The sequence below is a fragment of the Carassius carassius genome, chromosome 37 (genome assembly GCF_963082965.1).
Source record: "Carassius carassius chromosome 37, fCarCar2.1, whole genome shotgun sequence".
Taxonomy (NCBI): Eukaryota; Metazoa; Chordata; class Actinopteri; order Cypriniformes; family Cyprinidae; genus Carassius; species Carassius carassius.
The window spans coordinates 18,233,585-18,250,734 of record NC_081791.1 but is presented as its reverse complement, the minus strand read 5'-3'; the positions used below and the strand labels follow the sequence as shown (position 1 = coordinate 18,250,734).

The following is a 17,150-nucleotide window of genomic DNA, read 5'->3' as shown; positions in this document are numbered from 1 at the left end:
ACTTTGGCTTTTTAATGTGATGTTCCAAATGTGCGTATTTTCCTTCCACAGGTTTGATGTCGGCTCTGGTATGGCAACCATTCGTTACCCTACTCCCATTAAACTAGGCGAGTTTCACACAGTGAAGCTGTATAGGAACGAGACTCAGGGCTCTCTTGTTGTGGATGGAGAAGCTCCTATAAATGGAACCTCACAGGTGCATATTCCTCTCTCCATAATTTGATGATTTATTATGCTTTCTTATTAATAGACCATGTTAAATGGTAGTATAGGGGCGATTAAACAAATGTAGTATAACATTCTGTGTCCGAGCAGGGAAAATTCAAGGGTCTGGATCTGAATGAGGATCTTTTTGTGGGCGGTTATCCAAACTACAGCATGCTCGCTAAAACTGCAGGCCTCAAGACAGGGTTTGTCGGTGAGAAATGTCATGTCACCATCATGTTATGTGAATTTTGTTGGAGAGTGTCAGTTGTAGCATTATACTTGCATTCTTACACTGAGTTTTGGTCTTTCTTCAAGGCTGTATCAAGCAGCTGATTATTCAAGGTGAAGAGGTCATTTTCAAGGACATTGATAAAAGTTCAACCGGAGTTTCGAATTGTCCCACTTGCAAGGATCGCCCATGTCAGGTAATCATTTACAAACAAAATTGTTCTTTTAATTAAACTGTACAGTAACCCCAAAAAGGTGAATTATAGGTAAATTTCATTGCTTAAGAAAAAAAGTATCAAATTAAGTAGCATCTAGGATTGACTAGCAAGACTTTTCATGGCACTTTTCAACTACCTCAGTGATCTTAAATTGACATTTTTTTTTTCTCAAATACTTTGTGCCTCTATCTTTTTTGGACCAGTGAATGCATTTTTTGTGTTTGGCCTGTGAAAATCGATAAGCTAAAGAAATGTGTGTGTTTCAGAATGGTGGCGCATGTGAGGACTCTGCTGCCAGTCTCTACAAATGCAGTTGCCCAAGAGGATTCACAGGGAGCAACTGTCAGCATCACTCGTCCTTGCACTGTCACACAGGTCAGCATTTATAAAATCAGGATCCGGTTTTGTAAACAACATGCTTGATTTACTTCTTTGTTCATTATTCTTTTTGCCTATGACTGTAACAGAGGCCTGTGGGCCAGATGCCACCTGTATTAACCGACCCAATGGTTTGGGCTACGATTGCCGCTGTCACTTGGGCAAGTCTGGAACCAAATGCATGGATGGTAAAGCTCAATATGCAGTCATATTTTAAATTTTCTAACTGTTTTAAGGTCAAAAGTGGTTCTTACTATCCCTCTTAATGACAATCCCAGGTACTCTGGTAACTACTCCATTGTTTGACCGAGATGAGTCTTATATTGCGTATCCTCCTCTTACAAATATTCATAACGACCTCCGGATTGAGATGGAGTTCAAGCCCATGGATTCAGAAGGGCTGATGTTCTTCAGCGGAGGCAAAAAGATGAAAGTGGAGGACTTTGTGACGTTGTCCATGGTGGACGGACATGTCGAGTTCCGATATGAACTTGGAACAGGTGAGTGATCTGATTATCAAATCATGTGTTCTTTGCTCATTTTTGTATTGATTTATAAAAAAAAAATTGTGCATGTGCATCATGGTCATTGAAAGAAACCAGTGTTATTTCACTGTTGTTGACATAATAATATAGTTTTTGTCATTTTCTTTTTTTAAATTTTAGTTTTAGTTAAAGTTTTGTTGTGTTTCTGTCATGTTTATGATTATTATTTGTTATTTTTTATTTTTAAATGTCTAAATAGTTTTTTTTTCCTGTTTATTTTGTTTGTTTGTTTTTTATGTTCAATGTTTATTAAACAATTTAATTTTATTATACTTGATTTTTAGTTGATTTCGGGTAATGCAAATGTTTATTATTTATTATTCAAATTTTAGTTCTAATTTTCATTTACAATAATATCACAGAAAGGAAGGGCTTAACCTTCGGAAAATAATGATCATCACCCTCAAGAGGTCTAAATTAAATTAAAAGTAAATATTGTATTAATATGAAATTGTTGATTTTTCTATTCATTCGATGTAATGAATTTCGCACACATACTGTAGATGAAGATATATAAAATATATCATATATCATAATATAAATATATCATATGTTAATATAAAAGTAAAAGTAAATTATTGTTTTATTTTTATTAATCCTGTAGATGTACAGTACAATATTTAAAAAAAAGACTTGTGATCTAATGTTGTGCCCCCTTTCCACCTAAAAGGTGTTGACCTTTCAAAAAAAAAAAAAAAAAATTTGACACCAAAATGAAAAGAAAGTACCTCCATGCCTGAGTACAATGTAACCTTACAGATAGTGAAACCCGGAACCGGTGTATAGTGGCTTGTTCTGTCCAAGCTAAATAAGCTTTTTCCCCATGTTCTCAGGTCAGGCAGTTCTGCGTAGTCAGGAGCCCGTGTCTCTGGATCAGTGGCATCGCGTGGTGGCGGAGCGCCTCAATAAGGACGGCTCCTTGAAGGTGGACCACGCACGAGAAATCACAAGATCGTCTCCAGGCAAGGCCCAGGGCCTTAATATCCACACACCCATGTATCTGGGAGGAGTGCCCAGCATGGACATCTTGCCCAAACCTGCCAATGTTAGCATGCTGTTTGATGGATGCATAGGAGAGGTGAGAATGGCCTTCACACTAAGTGTTGTTCATTACAGCCCACAGTCATGTTTTGATATTAAACATTTTCATATTGGCTTTGTTTTTTATTTACAGGTCTTCATCAATGGAAAGAAGCTGGATATATCATACAGCTTCACTGAAAGCAGAGCCATCAGCCAGTGTACAGATGGCAGCCCATGTGACCGCAGGCCTTGTCTGCACGGAGGCACCTGTATGGCCAGTGCTGAGTACGAGTACCAGTGCCTCTGCACTGAAGGATACGACGGTAAGTCACTTAACCAACTTGTATTTGTGTTTGTATTTAATGTTGGTATTGATATTGACTATGATGGTACTTGATACTGGAAAGAAATGGGTTCATCCATCCCTATTTTTAAGGTCAAAGGGAAGTCTTTTAAAATCTTCTTCCATAAATTTGATTTCTCATAATTGTTGTTTAATCCAAATTTATTCCATATTTTCCATTTCTTGCTTGTTGTTTCTCAGGTGACCGTTGTGAAATAGTGAGGTCGAGCTGTCGAGACTCCTCTCAGTGTCAGAACGGTGGCAGCTGTGTGAATAGCCACTGTGTGTGTCCCGCCGGCTACACAGGCCGGCACTGTGAGAAAGGTCAGCTCACAGCTGCTAGATGTTTAACACATTGTTTTGCAGAAATCTTCTTGTATGTGATTTGTGACTGCATTGATGCACCTACATATATTGTACATTTATTGTTATGTGTTTCTATATTGCACATTACTGTCAGCTCTTTCCACCCAAAGTCCACTTTATCTTTAAGGACATATTACAAGTAGAGAATTGTGCTAGTTATAACATTTCTCAATGTAGGTTTACTTTTGAAAGACACATGATTTAGTCTTGGGCAGAATAGAAGCTAATGTACATTTTCACTTTTATTGAAAAAAAAAAACCTTCATCAAACAAATACAATTAGATCCTAATAACTTTGAGCATAAATATGAAGTTTAAATATTAGTTTGGAAAATAGACAAGTTTTAAACTAGCCTAATCTAAGTGTTAGATTTTTAGATTTGTATCTAAATCTAAGTGTTCCTGTGGCTCAAGTGGTAGAGGATTGTGTTCGCAGCGCAAGGTTGTGGGTTTGATTCCCAGGGAACACGTTAGGTAAAAACTGTTAGCCTGAATGCACTGTAAGTCACTTTGGATAAAAGCGTCTGCTAAATGCGTTAATTTAATTTAATTTAATTTAATTTAATCTCTAGTACTAGAGCTATTTTTGCAAATTATATTTACTAATATATGATTTATACATTTTAATTTCGTTTGATTTTGAGTTTTAATATTAGTTTGTTTTAGAAGTTATGTCCTTTTGTTGATTTATGAGTTTTTTGTTTCTTTTTAGCTTTATTTCTATTTTAGTTTTTGTCTTTTTTTTTTACTTCAACTTATTTAATTTCACTCGAGTATTTAAGCATATATTCATTTATTTATTTCATCCAATATTTATATTTTATCTTAGGTTTTTTTCAATTGACAAAATTAGTTTTTAATAGTCCTATACATTTGTTTACATTACTTAAAAAGTCATTTAACATCTATGGCGATAAGCATACAGCTAACTAATGCCAAGATGTGTGCAATGTGAATTTAAATTGCTTTATTATTCATACTGATAATATATTGGTCTCTTTCGGCACAGTTTGCCTCGTTTGTCATTTTACAGAATTCACATTCACTGTGGGAATAAAGGCATTTGTCAGTAGTTTCATAGCATTAAACTGAACCACAGCTGTAAGTGATTCATCATCAAGCACCATAGGGAAATAATTGTCGGTTCTTCATAACATACTGTGGTGACACCAGTCTGGCTGCCTAACGTCATCCAGCAGTAGCGTGTTGGACACATGTGAATGAATCTCACCCCTGCAATCTCATGGCTATCCCACACACACAGGGCAGGAGTCCAGGTTCACCGAGGCGCTGTGGAATTTGGAGGGTAGTGGGGGAAATGGTACAGTATGACTACAGTCTGCCTGACACGCTCGTCACTAACAAGGGGAGAGTGTCCTCCTCGGGGCCCATCTAACAGCACAAATAAAACAACCACAACAAACGGCCTCAATGAGGGGACAAAAGGAAGCCAGAAAGTGAATAATTTTAGGGGTCTGTTTACAGAGCTCTTATTACCAACATCAGAGTCAATATCAAGCACATTTCTGATCAACAATGCTGATGAAGAAAATTGTTTTTAAAATGCATTTTTTCCCAAAAAATTTGTCTTATTTATAAATCTTATTTATATCATATTGATAAATATATCCAGATAAAAATAACACAAAAGTTGTAAGAAGTAAAAAAAAAAAAAAAAAGACTTTCTGATCATTTATTTTTCATGTTTTGAGCATAAATGTTTAAATGTAGTGGGGTTTGTCCTTAACTATTTGTCAGTAGAACTATAAATTATTTGACAACATATTTGCTTAATATCTACATTATGCAGTTATGTAAATTAGTTTTAAGGATGTTCTGATATTTTAATACAAATATTAAATATTAAGACAATTATTTTTCTAGCATATTTAAACTGCCATTCAAAAGTCTTGAGCATTTTGAAAAGTCTTCGCTTTTTTTTATGCATTAACAACATTATTGTAACTTGTAATAATATTTCATAATATTTGTTTTAACTGTATTTTTTGATCAAATAAATGCAGCCTTATTAAAAGAAAAAAAACGTCATATCTTCCCAAGCCATTGAAAAGTAGTGTATGTATATTAATATATTTAATGCTGTAATTAATATCTAAGAAGTGCTTGATGTCCCTGAAAGTTTTCTTAAACAAAAAAAAAAGTCCAACAGCTTAGTGATACTGTTGTCTTGTAAATAGATCCCTGAAATATTGTGCTTTCAAAATGAATGGTCTCAGTCTGCACTCTGCACTCACTTGGTTACTTCGTCCTCTGTGAAGTTTTAAATGTAACGTTGAGGGGAATTCTGTGTCTTCACGCTTAAAGTTTATGGTAGTTTTTGTGGGTAATATTAAAATGATGACAGTTGCAAAGCTATGGCAATTTCTTAAGGCCAACAACACACATAGAATTCCCCTTTAGCATCTCTTGAGGCATCTTGTCTAGTCCACCGCTCGCTGCAGTTTCAATTTGTCATCTCGTTCTCGGGTTATTACACGGTTCAAGGGAATGCTTTGTGAGGAATGCATATTGTTGTTCCGAGTTGTGACTGTTACATTGACAGCAGTGTGTATTTGCATTCGTTTTCATTTATCTCATGAAGATAAATTAAAGCAACACTATTTAACGTTTTCTGTGTTCGAAATTTGCCAAATGTAGGCTATATAATGAGCGAGTACATCATAAATTCATCTACCAAACCGCCTTTTTGTCTTATCCCAAATCACTACGGTACATTTATAAAAAGTGGTTATTTTTGGACTATTGTAGTCTCTGTTCGTGTCGTCACCGCTGCGGAGTAACACATACCTACGTGAATCGCCATAGTCATAAACTTGGAGAAGTAGCTCCGGTTAGAGTGTTCTTCCGCGGGATGCGTGCAGTTCTGTTTATTAACCGCTAGAGCGCCAAAATGTACATAGTGTTGCTTTAAATGTATGTTGGACTTTTTCTGAGTTTCCCTTGATGATTGTACTGTATGTTTTTCACAGTGAAGTCTGCTATTTAGAGTCCCGTTTGTATAACTTATAAAATAAATAGTAATTCATCAGATTACATGTGATTTAATGTAGTCCGGGGGTCATTGTTCATTGACTGCTCATTCTGTTATCTGATGAAGATCCACATGGTGCTAGTAAAACACAGAGTTGGCATCTGGGATTAATTTTTTTGGTTTCTCTTTTCCAGACTCTCCTATTGAATATTCTGCATATTTCCATGATAATGGATATTTGGCCCTTCCAAAGCCCATGTTCCCACGGAGGTGAGGGCCCTTCATATGTGAAACAGTTGATGAACTGTGTTTGGTGTTTTTTTAACTGATGTAATTGTACAATTTGAGCTGTTTTGACCACAGAAAATCCGTTTGGGGGGTCTCTCAGCTTGTAAAAGCAAACAAAAAACTTGGTTTAGGTTTTTAGTTTTTTTTTTTTTTTTTGTGACTGTTGATGGTTTGATTTGTTTCAGTGCTCCTGACTCTCCAGAGACCATTGAGTTCGAGATCAACACTGTCTCTAAAGACGGCCTTGTCTTGTGGCAGGGAGTGGTATGTTTGCACACATGAGCCCTCTACTGGATCTCAGAACACATACACTAAGGTTTCAAAATTAATAACATTTACTGTTAACTTAAAATAATTTAATTTTCATAAACTATAATAATTATTTGGTATATGTATGTGTGTGTATATATATGTACCTTAAAATAGTTGCAATTTAAGGAACCATTTATTTATTGTTAATTTTGGACCCTGCATACTCTCACAGTCTGATACTGTATGTACAAAGTGTTTTACATTTCATATTTGGCCTCATTTCACTAAACTGAGTAAAATGAGTTTGCTTGGAGCTGTTTTGGAATATGCTTTTGTCCCTCACTTCTAAAGCACATTTTAATGGCTGCATTGCATGTTTGCCTGGCTAACTCACCTTCATCCTCCTCAGGAGCCTGCAGGCGCTCTAAGCCTCCGTAAGAAGCATGCTAGTATAAAGGTATTCCATCTTCACAAGCAGTCAGACATACAAATATGTCTGTTTTAGCATGGACGTGTCATTATCTCTGAATATATACACAGGAGCTATGAACTTTACAACACTTGCCCAGATAAACATTTAGAAAACAGCACTTATGTATACCTTTGATTTAGCGAATCCTTTTTCTCTACATCACTTACAGTACACTAACTGCTGGCACAGGTCCTCAAGTTATACACAGTTATACATGAAATGCGAGTAAACAAATGAAATTTCACTGCGTTTATTGTTTGCATGTGTTAGTGTGATTTAAAAGATTGCTCTTTCTTTATGACAGTGGTTCCCAACTCTGTTCCTGGAGCAAACTCCAAGCAAAATTCTGTTTCATGCTTAAATGTGCAGTGTCACAGGCTCCAGGAACAGGGTTGGAAACCACTGATTTATTACATAATAATTAGCCTTATGATTGCATATTTACCACCTGCCTTCACACCTGTTCAATCAACATACATGTGTCTTTTTGTTTAGTTTTGTTGTACAGTCATCAATTTCTGAAGGTGTTTTTTTTAATATAAAAAACAAGTTTTGATTAACATATAGCTTCTGAAAACTTCTCCTGCAATGGAGTGAAATTCAGCAGATTGTCATGCATTTGATGAGTTTAAAACCCAACTATTGGGGTACTCTCTTACAGGTTTTTTTTTCTGGACTGTTTAAAGTGTGCCTTTTGTTCATGTATTAACAAATATTTTACAGAAGAGAAATGTAATTCGTTGAGATATCTTCATCAAAATACACTATTGTTTAAATGTTTGGCTCCAGAAGCCTGTGGTTGAAGCCATATTCATATTCCCTCCCGATGACTCAGAGAGACTGACTTTAATATTTCACTCAAAATGCTTTCCAGGAGCTGGGAGGTCAAGGAAAGGGCAAGGACTTCATAAGTCTTGGTTTACAAAATGGACATCTTCTGTTTAGGTGAGTAATTGAGCACATTTTCATAGCTTAAGAGTCTAATGTGATGGCAGTGTAAGAACCTAATGTTTGAAATACACATTAGATAGATCTCATGACTTTTGTTACTATGGTTCTATGCTGCAGCCAGTATGTTTCAGTTTCTTACCGATCTAGATCAGTCCTTTGTAGCCAGTCATAATGTGCTCTTGTTTCTCTGATAGTTACCAGCTGGGCAGTGGAGAAGCTCAGATTCTCTCCAGAGAGCCTGTCAATGATGGACAGTGGCACATGATCACTGCAGTCCGGTAATGCTCCTCACCTCTCCAAACTGTAATAGAAAGCATGACAGAAAGATAATAGAGTGAGCTTTTCTGTGTGTTGAACAGAACGGGTAAGCAGGGCTACCTCCAGATCGATGGAGGATCTGTCCAGCATGGACAATCGCAAGGCAAAAGCATCATGGTGAACACCAAAGGCAACATATACCTGGGTGCGTATAACATTACAGTGGTATTCATTTACTTTTATTGATCAGATAGTTGTTTCACTCTTAACATTCATGAAGTTATGTAGACTATGTACAGTTGTTCTGAAAAAAGGGTTTTTTAAATAAATTATATAAATAAATAATAATTCTAAATAAAACACTACTGTTTGGGTCAGTAAGATTTTTCTTTTTTGAAAGAGATTATTACTTTTATTCAGCAAGAATGCATTACATTTATCAAAAGTGAAAGACATTTAAGATCATGTTTTGTCCTTTCTATTTATCAAAGAATCCTGAAAAAAATGTATTAATTTCTACAAAAATATTAAGCAGCATGATTGTTTTGAACATTGATACCAATAAGAAATATTAGTTAAGCACCAAATCAGAATATTGGAATGATTGCTGAAGGATCATGTGACACTGAAGACCTGTGAACATAAGAGATTTCTTTCAAAAACATTTCAAAATCTTAACGACCCCAAACATTTAAACAGTAGTTCAGTATTTTGTTCTTGTCCAGCTTGGTGCATAAAAAATTATTATAAAACTATATTTTCAAATATTCTCTCTTTAGAGGGCATTGATGAATGTGAAACTCTAAAGTAAAGGCAAAAATAATTTTCATTCACATGTTTTTCTTAAACGTATCCTAACATGAAAAAAATCAAAAATTACATTTAAGGGTTCAGGTTTTTAAATGTATAATACATCTGCTAAACATAGAGTAACCAAACTTTGTACAGTTTTTCATACCTGATTTATTCACAAAACCATCTGCCCTAAGTTTGGAAACCCCCTTACAGATGACACACAGAAATGGCTTTTTCTTGTAAAAGAAAATCATAATATAGTTGGTATTTTGGACTGTAGGTGGAGCTCCAGACATGAAAGCATTGACTGGTGGGAAGTACTCATCAGGTATCACAGGCTGCGTGAAGAATCTCTCTCTGATGAACGCTCGACCCGGAGAACAGCCAGCGCGACCTATCGACCTGCAGGTCCACGCAGAGGAGGGCATCAACGTGGAGCGCTGCTTAACATAGACGCAGTCCTAAAACACTAGCAGAGACTACAGAAAAGACCCCTCATTCACATTCACACTGAGATGCTTACAGGACAAACTACAGTCACACTTTAAGAGACACACACTGATACGTGTTTCTTGGTGCTTCACCGCAACCCAAAAATCACACACGAAAGGATTCTTCGCTCTGTGCTGCGTTAAACCAAAAAACGAGAAAGAAAAATTGATGCTATTAACAAGTTTTCATCTATTCAGTGTTTTATGCTCAATGAAGGACTTATTAACACAGAAGCTCAGTTTACATACTCCGAACAGTAGCTTTTTAGCCATGAGAAAAAGATGACAAAAAAGGTTTAAAAATAAACATGATGAGCCTTCTGCGGTGGGTCAGATCCTTTGAAATCGGAGAGGTTTTTACAGCACTGAATTTTTATTTATAAGCATATTAATCTATATATATTATATTTGTGGGGGGAAATGCAAGCTAACAATAACCTGCTCATTTGTTTTCCTAGCAGTGATTCTAGGCTCTAATAATGCGTGTCTGAGGTTTAGTGCCCGAGCTGTGTTAATACTTGAAGACTCCGCTGCCTTCTTTTATTCTGTTTGAGGGCCGGTGGGGGCGAGCATGATTAGATACCATAAGGAACGGCTCTCTGTGGGGTCACAGCACAGAAGACATCAAGAAGCATCTCAGGTGAAGAATGTTGCTAAGAAAAAAAGAGTTGGAAGATCATATATATATATATATATATATATATATATATATATATATATATATATATATATATATATATATATATATATATATGGTGTCAACTACATATATTTGAAATGACATGCCTTCCATGCTTGGAAACATTGCTGTGTCTGGTAATATAAAAAAACATATGGTGCTAAATTCAGACATGACAAAGGCAACAAAACAAGCACATATTCATAGTTCCAGTTTCTTGTCATTTTTGCTTCTCCGAATGGGTTGTAAGAAATAAATCCGCAGCTTTACAATAAAATAAAACACTGTTTACTGATTACAGTCACTCAAGCCAAAGTATTGAGACTGAAGTTCATTTTAGATTAAAAGTGGATGTGTTATCTTTAAATAGTGAAATATTTTGACATTCTGTTGTGTTTTTGTTTGATAATAGAATTAGAATGATTCAAATCCTCATAGTGGATGACAAATGTTACAGAAAATCACACTGCAGCAGTTTTAAATGTTTCGAAAGTCTTTTTATTTTTACAGTCTTATCTATTTCTCAATGTTTTGCTGTTAAAAACCACGCTGACATATTATTTTGCATGATTGATTTGTATTGGGGTGTCTTTCCATTACATTCATATTCTTTAGGAGTCTTACAGAGTACATTGAACAAAAGAGGAAATGTGTTTCATCTTCAAGGTCCTCCGGAGGGTTAATGGAGATCTTGAGACATCTACAGCAAACCATGCAGGTTCATTATCTCAGTCAGAATGTACAGGAAGAGATTCTTTCTGCTTGTTCTCATTGCATAGAGAAATGAATGTGAGAAGAGAAAGAATAGAAGGTCTACAGTGAAAATACTGCCTAGTGAAACCCTTCTTTTATTAGTGCTGTGACTTGGAGCTCTAATGAACATGCTCGCCCACATGGGTCAGACAGGGGTCAAAGGTCACTTTGGCCCCCTTGTGTCTTTTTCACTGTTTTATATGACTGAGGCTTGTCTGTTAATTTTCTTTTAAAAAAGGAGCATTACTGCTTAATTAAAGTTGCTTTACTTTTATTATTATTGTTTGATTCTGTCTTGTGTCATCACTGATTTCTGAGCCTGAAATGGCTTTAAAGCATGATCACACATGCTTGTGGGTTTTCTTGATGGTTTGTAATGTTTCATACACTTACTGCACCACTCGATCTGTGCATTTGTGTTTGAATTTTGATACTGAGATCAAAGATTGCCAAGGAATCCATTTCTGTCTTAATAGTGTACAATAATTTCCCACAAGCTACATGACGTGTGAGTTCAGTGTTTGGAAGGCTGGGAAAAAAGGGAATTTATTGAGGCTCATTGTTCTTGCTGTTCTTAACTGATTTTTTATTTATTTAAGGTTGCATAGGGGTGGAAAATTTCCACAAAAAAAAAATCCTGGAAAGTTTCTGGAATGTCTCTGGAAACTTTCCTCCTTTTTGCAACCCTGTTTGTAAATACATTAAATGAAACACACCACACAAATCCTTCTAACTCGGCTATAAACGTTAAATATTATGTTGAAGCATCAAATTGGTTCCGGTGTTATGTTGAATTCTGTTTTGATATAGAAACAAACTCATTTAAAACGTACTTAGTTTTATTTACCAGTTTTAAATATCTGGCTTGGCTGTTTAGACTTCCAGATGGTTCTGAGTCTGCTAAAAGCTCCTCTTGGTTCAGTTATGAGAGCCAATGACACTACCAAGATACATGAAACCATTCATATCCTCGACTGACTCCTCAATGGTAACTAGGTCAGAGACGGGAGCATTGATCCAGCTGTCCTGTGTCTTCTGCTCGTTTATGTGAAGCATATCTGCTCAGCCTGTCTGGGTTTTTTCCCCTCCCTGAACATGGGTTCCTGATTGTTGCAGTTGACAGCCTTTATGAGTGATTCACTGAACATTCACTCAAATCGAAGAGTTTAAGTACATTTAAGAACGAAATGAGTAACTCTGTGAGTGATGCTTCAGATCATTCACTCCAGATGATTTGTTCATTCAGGAATAGAAAATTGTGTTACCACCATCACTTGCAGTTGTTCTGTTGGTCTGAACATCAACAAACCTGCTGATTGGGCTTTTCCATACAACAATGCTAATGGTGAAATTAAATGTCAGGTTTGAAAAAAAGATTAAAAAATCATGATAAATCTGCAACACTAAAACTGGCAAAGCAGTTTTCCATGATTTACTCAGACTTGTTTCTGTTTTAGTATGACAGCACAATCCTGTGCTTTCAAAAAGCATAATTGCTAACAATGTAATATTGATAATTAATATCTTAATTGTAAGAACAGCTGCTGTGTTATGTAGTTGCATTTTGTTATTAGTTATTGAAAGAGTGTTTAATATGCATATTCATGTTCATCTGTTTATGAGCTGCATATGGAATTTCACAGCAATTAATATGCTTTTTGAAACAAAACAAAATGTAAATTTGAACCTGATGAAAAGCTAAATGTTGTGCTGTTTCTGCAGTCGTGTTTTGAGAAACCTTTAAGATTGTGAGGAATTGTAAAGATGCACTGCAGTGCAAAAGAGGCAAGTCATACTGTATCAACTCTTTTTTTTTTTTTAAGATTTTAAAGATTTTAAGAGGATTTTAAAAATGACAATAGATTTTTGAAATACACAAAATATTGAATAAAGAATTTAAACAAATGATTAACCAAACAGGAATGTGATTTGAAAGTATACTGGCGTCATCTATATAAAATGGGACAATTTAAGAATACATTTGTATTGTAATTTAACTATGTAACATATACTGCAATGAATTCTAAACTGTAACGAGCAGTCATTCTTGTTTTGTAAAAATGTAAAAGAAAACAATAATGCTACCTGTTGTTAGTGGGGATTTTAATGAATGAGAAAGTGTGCTTGTTGGTCTCAAAAGGGGCGGGGAAGTCTCTAAATCTAGCTACAAAGTAGCTAAATTGGCAATACTGGTCTCCAGACAAGTTTCAAGTCCTGAACTTGAAGCTTCAAATCTTAATCAAGTTGCTATGGTCTTTGCCCCAATAGTGTTGCATTATACCACCGTGTGGTAGTCTCGAGTCATGACAGGTAAGCCAAGTCATAAAGGGCTACTCCACCCCCAAAATGAAAATTTTGTCATTAATCACTTACCCCCATGTCGTTTCAAACATGTAAAAGCTCTGTTTGTCTTCGGAACACAATTTAAGATATTTTGGATGAAATTATATTCATTAGATTGCTCCATCTGCCATCAGACGTGCAGTTCTGGGTTATATGAAGCGACGGGAACACTTTTTGTAAGTGAAGAAAACAAAAATAATGACTTTATTCAATAATTCCATTGTCAACAATCTCCTCTGTGTCACTCCTTATCACCGTGCTGCGTATGCTCTTTTGTGTATTCGCTTCTTATTTAAATTTATTTCAGTTGGACAAATTACTTGTGCATATGACTTTAAATCTTGCCCTATCAGCAAATTGACATCCTAAAGACTAATTGGTATCTCTTTATTATTATTTTTTTTTTAAATCCCAAAAATGATTTCTGTTTGTACTGTATTTATCAGGTTGTATAACCAAGTGGTTTGACCGTGATGAACCAAATGGAAATGGAGACTACGAGCTGTTGGCTGACCTTCTCAATAAATACCCTGGAGAAATATGTCCAAATCCAGTCTCAATAGAGGCTCAGACTGTCTCCTGCCAACCAGCATCTCAAACAGGAAACATCTTTCAAGTGTGAGGTTTTTTACACATGTTTTTCTGCTAATATTTTGATCCAAGAAACAAAGAATCCTAAAGTTTTACAGTTTATGTAAAGGTGATTTTGTCTGTTTTTCGAAAGATATAATCGACAAGTGGATTTGCTTGTGTAAATGCAAACCAAGTAAGAAGGAAATGTGCTGATTATAAGGTGCGCTTCACCTGCCCAGAGGAATGGTGTTCAAGTGAGTGACACTTACAAACAAAACTGCATCTGATTATGAAAATCTGACTGAAATACTTGCACTTGAGTTACTGAAGAATATCATTAAGTTATCTAAACTTCTTGTTCACCTTCAATTAAATAAAGTTGTGGGTGCATGTATATAAAAGTATATAAAAATAAGTGGGGGGTTTTCTACAATGGAAATCAATGTGACCTTTTGTTGGTCTTGTATGAGTTTATGATGTTTACTCAGCTGGTGGTCTTCTGTTAGGATGTAGGACACGCTGGTTTGACCGAGATGACCCAAGCAGACTAGGAGACATTGAGATGCTGCCATTAATCTTGGTAAGATATCCACTACAGACATGCACCAAGCCCATCGCCATTGAAGTCGCAACTGTTGGAACCACTGTACTGCCGACTGAAAACAATTTTCTAGTGTACGACTAACAGTGACGTATACTCTGCTAATATTCTAAAGAAAGTCTACCGGTTATATCATTTTACACTGTGCAATCAGACCTCTCTAAAAATCTTTATGAACAGATTTTGTAAATAATCTTAGCAAGTGTTATGTTTGTGCAGTTATGATCCAACACAGGGCTCTGCTTGTGTGAATGCACAACAGATTAGAAGGTGTCAGGACTACAAGGTCCGCTTCACATGTCCAGTGAGGTTTTGTCGTCGCAGTATGTATCTTAATTCCATCTTCCATCTACTATTATTTATACATATACATTTTTTGGTGTATCAGTTCTTTCTGTAATGTATTCATCAGAGTGTACCAGGTGGTTCGATTTTGACAACCCTGATGGAGGTGTCTTTTTATTAACTGGATTGTTTTCTATTATAGACACTGTGATCTGATATTTTGACATTTTTTCCTCTATTAGATTGTTGGACACCCAGGATTGACCAAATTAATCCCAGTGGACTGAATGACATGAGACACTGTCATACCTACTTCAGATCTGCCCTCAGCTTGTCGCCTTTGAGCTTGCAAGCATTAATGGGACCGCTGAACTGCAGACTGAAAAGTCTTAAAGTGTTGATCTTCAAGTGTAAGATCAAACCATATTTATTAATTTATTATATATAAAGAGAGAGAGAGCTCGTGACAGACAGATGGATTTTATTATGTAATTTTGTAATGATTAATAGCCATCTGCTCTAATTCTGCAGATCTGATGCACTACAGGACATTGAATGTGTGAATGATCAACAGGGTGGAAGGATCTGTGAGGTCTAAAAGGTCTGCTACACATGTTTGTGCAGGAGCCACATTATCTCGGGCCTCAGAAGTGAGACTGCAAACATGACTGACGACAAATATTACGCTTTTGTGATACTAAGCTTTCAGCGTGAGCTTAGATAGCCATGTTAGATTAAATGGAATAAAATAAAATAAACATATGCTTGCATTACCTTTCCTAGTTCATTGTGTGGTGAAAAGCTTGGTAAAAACATTGGAGTGAACGATGTGACGATTCCTGCATATCAACAAACTTGAAGTGCAGACTACTTCATCTATATTGGCTTGCTGTAGAAGTACAATTAACCACTTCAGCTGTTATTTTGATTTTTTGAGAATTAGGCATATGCAATATTGGACCCACTGGTGGGTCCCCAGAGTTGATGAGGTTAAGATCCAATTAATTCATTGAAAATATTGTGACTATAGGCAAACTGAAAACAATTTACAACTTACAATTAAGTGCAACAATATTTCTGAAAACGGAGAAGATTTATTATTGGAATGTATGCATAAAGATTGTATTCATATATCATATCACTTTCTTTATTAATGTTACTGTAGAGTTGTACAGTTTTGAGGGATTTGTGGTAATTTAAATGTATTTGCCATGTGTGTAGTGCAGTGGTTCCCAATCCTGGTCCTGGAAAAGTCCCAGCACTACATGCTTTTGATGTCTCTTTTATCTGGCATAAACATTTGAGTTCTTGACTCTTGGAGCAAGGGTGTCAAATGCAGTTCCTGAAGTATTCCCATTCTCCTGCAGAGTTTAGCCCCGACTGTAATTAAACACACTTGAACCAGCTTATTAGGTTGTACAGGAACACCAGGCAGGTGTTTTTGGAACTAGTTGGAGCTACACTCCATAGGGCAGTCAGTGCAGTAAGTGGAAGATTGCTGCCCTCTACCGGAAAATATACCCTTTTAAATGTAAAAATAACATGTAATTTGAACTACAGCCACTAGATGGCTGCAGAGGATAACTCAATAGCCTTTTTTTTCCTTTATACAATATAAATTAATTTCATTATCATTATTTGACCCTCTAACTTTAATATTCACTATTCTAATTCTATTCTTTAAAAAATCGAACTACCTTTCTAATCTTTTTGTATTCTATTTTCTTTTCATTTATTTTGCAATTGTATGTGTGTGTGTGTTTGTGTGTGTGTGTGTGTGTGTGTGTGTGTGTGTGTGTGTGTGAAAAGATCTCTAACACTAGCTTGCTCTATTCTTTTTTTATTCTGTTTTTTTCTTTTTTTTAAATCCCATGCTAGGTGTACTGTGTTAACCTAACTTGCTCTTTTTGTTGTTTTTGATTGCTTCGCTTTGGATAAAAGCGTCTGTAAATGTAAATGTAATGTAAAATCATTATTATAACAATAAACAATTAGTATTTTGTGTAGTTATGCCATGTGTTATATGTGTGTTTTTGCATTTGTTCTTCATCGTGCATGTGCTATAGTGTCACCTTTCATTTTGGTGTGTTCTGCATTGTAGCTGAATAT

At 35.7% G+C, this 17,150-nt stretch overlaps 1 protein-coding gene across 1 annotated transcript in view; it reads left to right on the top strand.

Annotated features, from left to right (window-relative positions):
- Positions 1-10,495, top strand: part of hspg2 (heparan sulfate proteoglycan 2) — a 115,357-nt gene extending 104,862 nt beyond the window's left edge. The window contains exons 72-88 of the mRNA XM_059527948.1: positions 52-196; positions 316-418; positions 523-632; positions 920-1,028; positions 1,121-1,219; positions 1,310-1,531; positions 2,410-2,654; positions 2,751-2,922; positions 3,144-3,266; positions 4,573-4,629; positions 6,495-6,570; positions 6,774-6,852; positions 7,250-7,297; positions 8,187-8,257; positions 8,458-8,541; positions 8,623-8,726; positions 9,597-10,495. Coding sequence (XP_059383931.1) covers positions 52-196; positions 316-418; positions 523-632; positions 920-1,028; positions 1,121-1,219; positions 1,310-1,531; positions 2,410-2,654; positions 2,751-2,922; positions 3,144-3,266; positions 4,573-4,629; positions 6,495-6,570; positions 6,774-6,852; positions 7,250-7,297; positions 8,187-8,257; positions 8,458-8,541; positions 8,623-8,726; positions 9,597-9,769 — 2,020 coding nt within the window. The 3' untranslated portion in view covers positions 9,770-10,495. The remainder of the gene's footprint in view (positions 1-51; positions 197-315; positions 419-522; positions 633-919; positions 1,029-1,120; positions 1,220-1,309; positions 1,532-2,409; positions 2,655-2,750; positions 2,923-3,143; positions 3,267-4,572; positions 4,630-6,494; positions 6,571-6,773; positions 6,853-7,249; positions 7,298-8,186; positions 8,258-8,457; positions 8,542-8,622; positions 8,727-9,596) is intronic.
- Positions 10,496-17,150: the final 6,655 nt, after the last annotated feature.